The 10410-nt window shown below is 41.7% G+C and overlaps 1 protein-coding gene across 9 annotated transcripts in view; it reads right to left on the bottom strand.

The window, feature by feature from the left end:
* Positions 1 to 10410, bottom strand: part of HHAT (hedgehog acyltransferase) — a 354783-nt gene that overhangs the window by 157174 nt on the left and 187199 nt on the right. For all 9 annotated transcript variants that reach the window (XR_005199664.1, XR_005199669.1, XR_005199665.1 and 6 more), the window contains one exon: positions 8482 to 8517. Coding sequence is in view for 1 of the 9 variants with exons in the window: in XM_017525581.2 (XP_017381070.1) it covers positions 8482 to 8517 (36 nt within the window). In the remaining 8 variants the exon portion in view is untranslated. The remainder of the gene's footprint in view (positions 1 to 8481; positions 8518 to 10410) is intronic.

The following is a 10410-nucleotide window of genomic DNA, read 5'->3' as shown; positions in this document are numbered from 1 at the left end:
CTACTGAGGGACTGAGGTAGCAGGATTGCTTGAGTCTAGGAGGTGGAGGCTGCAGTGAGCCGAGACTGTACCACTGCACTTGCATTCCAGTCTGGGTGAGAGAATGAGACCCTGTCAAGAAAGAAAAGAAAGAAAAGAAAGGAAAGAAAGGAAGGAAAGGAAGGGAGTTAGGTAGGGAAGGAAAGAAAGAAAGAAAAAAAGAAAGAAAGAGGAAAGAAAGATAAAAAAAGAAAGAAAGAAAGAAAGAGAGAGAGAGAGAGAAAGAGAGAGAGAGAGAGAAAGAAAGAAAGAGAGAGAGAGAGAGAGAGAAAATCATGCACTATGATCAAGTGGAATTCATCCCAGGTATGTAAGGATGGTTCAACATATGTAAATCAGTAAATGTGATACACCACATTAACAAAAAGAAAGACAAAAATATATAATCACTTCAATATATGCAGAAAAAGCATTTGACAAAAGTCAACATCCTTTCGTGATAAAAACTCTCAACAAATTAGCTATAGAAGCTATGTACCTCAACACATTAAAGGCCATATATGACAAAACCACAGCTAACATTATATTGAACAGGGGAAATCTGGAAGGTTTTCCTCTATGATAGGAACAAGACAAGGATGCTCACTTTCACCATGCTTATTCAACGTAGTACTGGAAGTCCTAGCCAGAGCAATTAGATAAGAAAAAGAAATAAAAGGCACCAAATTAGAAAGGAGGAAGTCAAATTGCCCCTGTTTGCAAATGACATGATCTCACATATAAAAAACCTTAAAGACCACCAAAAAACTTAGATCTAGCAAATGAATTCATTAGGGTTGCATGACACAAAATCAACATACAGAAATCAAGAGCATTTCTACATGCAAAGAGCAAACTATCTGAAAAAGAAATCAAGAAAACATTTACAATAGCTACAAGATAAATAGATATAAACTTAACCAAAACCAAAAAAGATCTTTATACCAAAAACTACAAAACAATGGTGAAAGAAATTGAGGATGACACAAATAAATAAAAGCATACCCTGTGTTCAAAGATTGAAAAAATTAGTATTGTTAAAATGACCATACTACCCAAAGCAATCTACAGATATAGTGCTATCCCTATCAAAATACCTATGACATCCTTCACAAAAATAGAAAACAAGAATCCTAAAATCCATATGGAACCACAAAAGACCCCCAAATAGCCAAAGCAATCCTGAGCAAAAAGAACAAAGCTGGAGGCATCACACTACCTGACTTCAAAATATACTACAAAGCTATGTAACCAAATCAGTGTGGTACTGGCATAAAAACAGACACAGATCAGTAGAACAGAACAGAGTGCCCAGAAATAAATCCACACATCTATAGCCAACTGATTTTTGACAAAGAACCACAAGAACACACATTCAGGAGAAGAAAATAAAGAGTGCTGGGAAAATTGGATATATACACGCAGAAGAATGAGACTAGACTCATTTCTCATGAAATACAAAAATAAACTCAAAATTGATTAAAGACTTAAATGTGAAATCTAAAGTCATGAAGCTACTATAAGGAAATGGGAAACATTTCACGACATTGAACTGGGCAAGGATTTTATGGCAAGGAGATGACCTTAAAAGCATAACCAATAAAAACTAAAACAGAAAAATGAGATTACATCAAACTAAAAAGCTTTTTCACAGCAAAGAAAACAATTAGAGTGAAGAGACAATCTACAAAATGGGAGAAAATATTTGAAAAAAAAATGAGCTGAAGATCTTAATGGACATTTCTCAAAAGAAGATAAACAAATGGACAGGCATATGAAAAGATGTTCAACATTACCTATCGTCAGGGAAATGCAAATCAAAACCACAATGAGATACCACCTCACTCCAGCTGGAATAGCTATTACCAAAAAAGATTTAAAAAAAAAAAAAAAAAAAAAAACAAAGTCAAGTGCGGTGGCTCACACCTGTAATCCCATCACTTTGGGAGGACAACGTGGAGAATTGCTGAAGCTCAGGAGTTCAAAAGTAGCCTGGACAACACAGTAAGACCCTGTGTCTACAAAAAAAAAAAAATAGCTGCGAATGGTGGCGCATGCCTGTAGTCCCAGCTACCTGAAGGCTAAGGTAGGCAGATTGCTTGAGCCCAGGAGGTGGAGGCTGCAGCGAGCCATGATCATGCCATTGCACTCCAGCCTGGGTGACAGAGGAAGACCCTGCCTCAAAAACAAAGAAAAAATGCAAACAAAAGTGTTGGCAAGGATGTGCAGATAAAGGAACCCTTTACATTGCACACTGTTGGTGGCAATGTAAATTAGTACAGCCACTCTGGAAAACAGTACAGAGATTACTCAAAAAATTAAAAGCCAAACTACCACATGATCCTGCAATCCCACTACTGAGTATATATCCAAAGGAAAGAAAATCAGTACACTGAAGAAATATCTGCATCCCCATGTTTACTGCAGCACTACTGACAATAGCCAAGAGATAAAATCATCCCAAGTGTCCAACAACACATGCACAGATGAAGAAAATGTGGCATATACACACTGTGAAAGTTAATTACAGAAATTGGGTTACTCTTGTCCTACCCAATTAAATCAGAGTTGAGGGACTGGGAAGAAAAGCACCTGGGACACATAGCACTTCCTCCAAGAATTAAATGTTCCACAAGCTCAGGTGCTGAAACAGCCTGCTGTAACCCTAAGACCAGTTTTACCTAATAGCTGCGGAAGTGACCTGCCTAGACTCTAAGACTGGTTTTATTTACCATCATCACTCATCATCCAAAACAATACCTAACATTTCTCCTTCTAATAAAGCTCCCAACTTTCTATTTGTTCTCTGGACATCTGGACCTACTGAAGACCACCTGGTCTGTGTGTATGCCCTGAATTGAAACTTCCCGCTTCCCAAACAAAATGTTTGTTTTTGAGACAGAGTCTCTGTCACCCAGGCTTGAATGCAATGCCATGATCTCAGCTCACTACAATCCCCACCTCTCAAGTTCAAGCTATTTTCCTGCCTCAGACTACCAAGTAGCTGGGATTATAGGTGTGTGCCACCACACCCATCTAATTTTTGTATTTTCAGTATAGATAGGGTTTCACCATGCTGGCCAGGCCAGTCTTGAACTCCTGGCCTCAAGTGATCTACCCCGTTGGGTCTCCCAAAGTGCTGGGATTACAAGCATGAGTCACTGTGCCCAGGGCCAAATACAACATTTTAGAGATTCATCTGTGTATTTTATTTGATTTTGGCAACACAATGGAATACTATTCAGCCATAAAAAAAAGAATGAAATCCCATCATTCATGATGACATGGATGGATCTGGAGGACATCATGTTAACTGAAAAGATTGAACAGAGAAAGACAAATACCACATGATCTCATTGATACGTGGAATCTTAAAAAGAAAATTCCTAACACAGTTGCAGAGAGTAACACGGGAGTTACCAAAGACTGGGTAGAGTGAGGAAGATGAGAAGAGGCTGGTCAAGGGGTACGAAGTGGCAATTCGGAGGAGTAAGTTCTGGTGTTCAACTGTACAGGAGGGTGACAATGGTTAACGGTAAGGTATTGCATATTACAAAATAGTTAGAAGACAGGCTTTTGGATGTTCTCACCACAAATGATAAACGCTTAAGATGACATATATGCTAACTACCCTGATGCGATCATTACAAAATATATATACATAAAAACATCAAATTGTACCCCACAAATACAAATACAAGGTGTCATTTTTTTTTTAAAGTCATGATGTTATCCTGCTCCACTGAAAACCATTGCCCTACCTGAGGAGCCCAGACAGGCGCAGCCAGAGGCGGAGGAGGCAACAAAACAAGTATTGTTCATCTTTTTAAAAATATTTTTTAACTGGCAAAAATTAGATGTATTTGCGTACAACATGTTTTGAAATATGTTTGCATTGTGAAATGGATAAATCAAGCTAATTAACACATGCATTTCTTCATATACTTATCTTTGTGGTGAGAAAACCTAAAATCTCCTCTCAGCAATTTTCAAGAATATATCATTATTAGCTATTGTCAATATTGTACAATAGAGCTCTTCAACTTACTTCTCCTGTCTCACTGAAATTTTGCATTCCTTGACATTTTCTGAGTTCCCACTCCCAGACCTTGGTAGCTATCATTCTACTGTTTCTAAGAGTTGAGTTTTGTTTTTTTTGTTTTTTTTTTTTTTAGACGGAGTTTCACTCATGTTACCCAGGCTGGAGTGCAATGGCGCGATCTCGGCTCACCGCAACCTCCGCCTCCTGGGTTCAGGCAATTCTCCTGCCTCAGCCTCCTGAGTAGCTGGGATTACAGGCATGCACCACCATACCCAGCTAATTTTTTGTATTTTTAGTAGAGACGGGGTTTCACCATGTTGACCAGGATGGTCTCGATCTCTTGACCTCGTGATCCACCCGCCTCGGCCTCCCAAAGTGCTGGGATTACAGGCTTGAGCCACCGCGCCTGGCCAAGAGTTCAGCTTTTTAGATTCCACATGTAAGTGAGACCAAATGTACACCTTTGTCTTAAAAGAGAGAGTGCTGGCTACCATTCTGGGTAAGAAGAAAAATGCTGGCCAGGTGTAGTAGCTCATGCCTGTAATCCCAGCACTGTGGGAGGCCAAGGTGGGAGGATCGCTTGAGCTCACAAGTTCAAGACCCAGTCTGGGAAACATGGCAAAACCCCAGATCTATTCGAAAATAAAAGAAGAAAGATAAAGAAAAATGCCTCAGTCAGCGAGAAACAAACCAAAAGTCACTTTTTTGCTTTCTTACCGTAGCTAAACTAAACTAAATTTAAACAAGCCACCCTGTTATCTATAATGAAACAGATTTTTATTCCGTATGCTCTTTCACCAGGTTGGTCACCTTTTTCCTTTTTCTTGTGCAGTGTCATATTAAGAACTCCAGCCAGTAGGCTTCTTCTGAGACTATTCCGAGGTAAGCCATGATTGCTGTTTCCGTGATTTCTCTAAGAAGCAGGACTGAGCTCACTGAATTTTCCCACAGTCATCACAAAACACTAATACCAAAAATGCCCACATTTCATTAAACATGACAGCTCCTTCCTGCCCCCATGGCTCAGTGGAACACTCCAAGGCTTAAAAGGAAGCATGTCCCTCCTTGCAATTGCCTAGTCTGAGATCTAAGATAGGGCTCTTGGCTTTGTGGAAATTTACGTCATTCCAGAGAAGTCGACATGACTTCCATCAATTTAAAAGATGCAGCTGATTAATTTCAGGCATGCTGCAGCTTTTTTTAATGCCAAACACTAAGCATTCAATACAGCCTGACAAACCAAACTGCATGATAAGAGCTTGCTGGAGCTAATAAATGTAGTTAATCTTAGGGGGGAAAAGCCTATGGCAATTTCTCCTACATTACCTCTTTCACAAAGGGAAGTATATTTTCTTCTCTTGGCCATTACAGAGTGAGGATTCCTTAGGTATCATCCCTCTCACTCTTCCAACTCTCTAAGGTTTTCTCTAATGATTTATTTACAAGAAAATGCCATTGCTGTCTGAAGTTACTATGGAGCCACTCACTCCTAGCAATCAGATTCTACTTCTCTCCACCTAAATGAAACTGCTTTTTCTAAGTCTAGAGGACACTTAAGGCCTACCGGTGGCTAAATACAAGAGTTCATCCCATTAAAAAGAAAAAATACCCACTCTACCCACCCTCTCCACCAGCTGCCCTATCTTTCTTTCCTCCTCTTCACAGCTCATCTTCTTAAAGGAGCTGTTGCTGCCATTCCCTCACTGCTCAACCCATCGAGCCCCCACCCTCTTCGACCTAGCTTCAGGGTCAATGTCCCAATTAAACAGTTCTCACTAAGGTGCCCAGTCATAAATGGTGCTGGGTCCCATCGGGTCTGACCTTCCCTCCTAAGCTGGGAGCAGAAAATATATATTTTTTTTCCTTTCGAGACGGAGTCTTACTCTGTTGCCTAGGCTGGAATGCAGTGGCCCCATCTCGGCTCACTGCAGCTTTCGCCTCCTGGGTTCAAGTGATCCTCATGCCTCAGCCTCCTAAGTAGACAGGATTATGGGCATGTGTCACCACACCCGGCTCATTTTTGTATTTTTAGTAGAGGTGAGATTTTTTTCAAATTGCCCAGGGTGGTCTTGAACTCATGGCTTCAAGTGATCTGCCCACCTTGGCCTCACTAAGTGCTAAGATTACAGGCATGAGTCAGTGTGCCTGGCTTAAAGTACCCACTTTCTAAAGACAGCTGCAGATAAGGAGCTGAGATCCACCCCATTCTGGGATTACTGAGAAATGGAGAACTGACTCTGCTCCCAGCCACCATCTTCACCACCCCTACCCTTTACTCCCAAGCTGGGAAGAGGAAAGAGGAAGAGGCTCCTTGGAATTAAGTTGCTTGCTTACTGGGGCGTGCTACCACGTGATGGGAGAGGAAGAGACCTACTCCCAGAGGCAAGAGATGCCTGCAAAACCAACCTCTCATTCCCCAGTTGGACAAGAGATAAACCCACTGATTTGCTCTGCCCCCTACCCGAGTGAGGGAAAGGAAATACAGAAGATGGCAGGGTAGAGAGAAGCCTTACTGGCCCAGTTCTGCTCGCTTCACAGAACACTGGTTAAGGTGACCAGGCGGCACATCTTCCAGCACCTCCCCCAAAAGGGTCTCCTGCCAGGGCAACGGGATCCCAGCTCCAGTCACATTAGAGCCACTTGACCACTCCCTCTCCTTCCCCAGACTCAACATAGGAGGAATGGTTGGAGTCTAAAAGAAGGAAAGAGAGGAGGGATCCCTGAGGCAGATCACCGTTTACTTCGACTACAAGGCTGGCAAGGGAAGCTTCAAATCAAATGTCTGCTTTTGCAAGTGACAGCATTCCCAGACATATTCAAGTAAGTGGCACATGGTAGGCTTAATAGTTATTTGCTCAATAAGTGACTGTACAGCTTCTTCTCAACCCGCCTCACCCTCCTTGTCCTTTCTGTCTCATCTCATTCATTCCCCCCTAGCACTAATGTTTTTTGAAGGTTGATCCTATACAGGTTTCTGAATGTAATCGTTGATATGTGACGAAGACATGATCCCTGACCTCAGGAAATTTACTGGAGAAGATAAGAAGAGTACAAACTTGCATCCACTACAAGGCATTAAGGAAACATTACAATGGGAGTTGTACAAAGCACCAAAGACATCGAATAAAAAACTCAAACTACTCCCTGAAGTATTAATAAATCCAGATAGATTCTTTTGATCAGTTCAGCTATGGAATGCTCATGACTTCTTTTCCCATGACTGCCAGTCCTTTGTCCATCCTGCTAAAATGCATTTACCCTTGCTTCGTCAAGAATAGCAGTTCACACACTAGTATCTCTGCCTGGATCCTGGAGAAAGCCAGGATCATCCATAATCCTTGAGTCTGGGGGAGGCCAAGGAGGTTTCACTGTGTAGCCTTGGATGAGGCTTGGAAAAGAGGACAAAGTGGACAAGGTATGCATGGCCTCACTCAGAACACCACCACATCCAGTGCAGAAGACATGTGTTTTTTTGGGGAGATAAAGGTGATGTCAGTGATGTGCACTTCCTCTCAAAGAGCATCTTAGCAATAGGGAGATGGCCATGCATTGCAGAAAACAGAAGTACCATAACACTCACCCAAAAATCACAGTCTACAGACTGCTCATTATCAGGCTACTAGAATTAACTAGCATTTAGAGATACATACTTTCAGAAAGCAAATCACTCTACATAATTTCTGGTTTCCTTGTCTTCTTTAGCTTGCAGTCTTTTAGCAACCATTCCTGCTTCCCTAAATATTTCTGACAAGCATTTTTAATGATCATTATTCATCATTATTAGAGTAATACATGCTCAATATTAATACATTTAGAAAACACAGCAAAGTTGATAGCAAAAAAAATCATGCAGATTCTTAAAAATATGATTAATATGCTGACATATTTCCATTTAACCTTTGTTTAATAGCTACTTGAAATTAATATGTCCCATAAGCCAACTCTGGCAAAAATCACCAATAAACAAGGATATGAACTGCCATCACTAATCTCTTTTGATTATGAACAAGGTTGTATCTTCACAACTATAAAGCAACTGGAAGATTTCACTTAAAAACATTAAATTCAGTGGAGGGAAAATTGGTTAAAGGGGCTATTTAATGTCTGAATAGAAGCTGGCACTCCTAATTTTTCAATTAGTGTTTCCAGCACCCTAGGAGTTGGAATTACACTTGTCCAAGATCTCGGGTAACTATCACTTTAGAAATAAACCTCTTTACGCATCGATTTCTTTAATTGTTTAATCATGTGTGCTTCTGGGAGATGCAGAAAACCGTAGTGTTAGCAATGTTTTCTTGACAAGTATTTATATACAAGTGCCATTATTTATCAAGATATTTAACAAGAATTTATCTTCCATTTCCACCTCTCATAATAGCTATGCTATTCAATGTTATCTAAATCAAAAATTATTGGCTTACCTGATCAAGAAATTATGCAGGCCAACATCAAAATACCTGTTCAAAGGAGACACAGACAAGCATATCAATAAAAGGCATTTTTATTAATGTTGGTCTAGACATGGACTATAGATTTACAATTTAGATTCACAGCATGACTAAGAAACGGATTACTCTACCACAGTCGTTCTCAAGACACGGCCGCTGGGGCAGCAGCATTCCTGGAAACTGGTTGGAATTGCAGCTTCTCAGGTGCCACCTCAGACATACCAATTCAGAAATTCTGGGGATAGAGCCCAGCAATTAAACTTAACAAGCCCTCCAGGAGAGAATAGCGCAGAAACACTGCTCTCTGGTAGCATAACTGTCTCAGCAAGTAGAAGCTCTCTCTAAAAATAAAGGCCATGACAGTGGATCTCCCAAGTACCTTCCACTTTTCCAATAGGTGAGCCCTTTTGTAATATTCATGTCTCAGATGTTCACTTACTTAAAACATATAAATATATATTTATGTATATTTAAAATATATTTATATGTCTGTGTAGTCACATACACACATTTTTTTTTTGAGACAAAGTCTTGCTTTGTCACCCAGGCTGAAGTGCAGCAGTGCCACCACACTGCAGCCGCAACCTCCTGGGTTAAACCAATCCTCCCACCTCAGTCCCCAGAGCAGCTGTGACTACAGGTGTGTAGCACCATGCCTGGCTTTCAGTTTTTTAGTAGAGATATGATCTATGTTGCCCAGGGTGGACTCAAACTCCCAGGTTCAAGCAGTCCTCCTACCTCAGCCACCCAAAGCACTGGGATTACAGGTGTGAGTAACCGCACTCAGCCCAAAATACAGGTATTGATCGACTTACGACTTATGCAACTTATGACCATTCAACTTTACGACCACAATCGCTAGCCACGACTGCTCCGTGTCTGGCAGTGCAAAGGTTGCCCAGCTGGACGTACGACAGTGCGGACCAGCTTCCAGCAGCGCTACCATCTCCGTGTGCATATAGCCTACTCAACTTACGACCAAATCGTGTTACGACCGGTCTGTTGGAACCAATTGTGGTCGTAAGTCGAGCACTAGCTTTATGTTTTACAAACACAACAGTACACTAGCCAAAGGGAAGAAGGCAAGGGAGGGTGGTGCGGAAAGGCTGGTGTGGCAGTGAGTGGAGTGTCAACCTTGGCCTTCCAAGCCCCACCTAGCTCTAGTCCCCAGAGCTTTCCACCTGAGAGAACAACCCTGTCCCATCTCTGGGTCTCCGCTGAGCAGGGGACTGGAAGAGCTGCAGTTCCATGTACTAGCTGGGGAGCCTGCCATTGTGCTTGGCATGGCATCCCATAAATGCTGGGCTATAGCAGACCCTTTGTGTCACAGTCTTTTCTTTACACCACCAAACTGGCGCAGTCCATATAAATGATGCTGCCTTGGTTTCTCTAACTAGCATGCTTGTTCCTCATGAACCTCTGATTATGTAGCCAGTGCCCTTCTCTCCCTTTGGACTGGACCATGAGTAAAAAGACCAGGTGGCCAGAATCACGATGATATAGTCCCCTGGGCAGAATCACTGCTCCCAACACCTAAAGGGCGGTGCTTGCATCCCACCCACCAGTCTCACCTCTTGGTTTGGCAAATGGACTGAGTAGAGCCTGAGTTAATTCTGTCCCTTTCTGACAAGGGGTAATGAACACAGGAATTCACTCTTGGGGGTCTGCCTATCCAGACCCTGCCTGTCCCTAGCTTCCAGCTCTACCCAACTCATTCCTGGAGCATCCTATTATACCTGGTACCTCATGCCACCTGACATTTGACAGGTGATTACTAACATTTTAATAGGATTCCCTGTGGGATACTTTTAAATGACAAGATTCTTTTATGTACTTAAGTATCTGTTTACAGACCATGGACACAGTGTAGGTGAGAATAAAGAAACTCAAAGCCAAAACATG

Source organism: Cebus imitator, unplaced genomic scaffold (assembly GCF_001604975.1).
Source record: "Cebus imitator isolate Cc_AM_T3 unplaced genomic scaffold, Cebus_imitator-1.0 Scaffold38, whole genome shotgun sequence".
Classification (NCBI taxonomy): Eukaryota; Metazoa; Chordata; class Mammalia; order Primates; family Cebidae; genus Cebus; species Cebus imitator.
The sequence above is the reverse complement of the archived record's forward strand: the minus strand, read 5'-3'. Positions and strand labels throughout refer to the sequence as shown.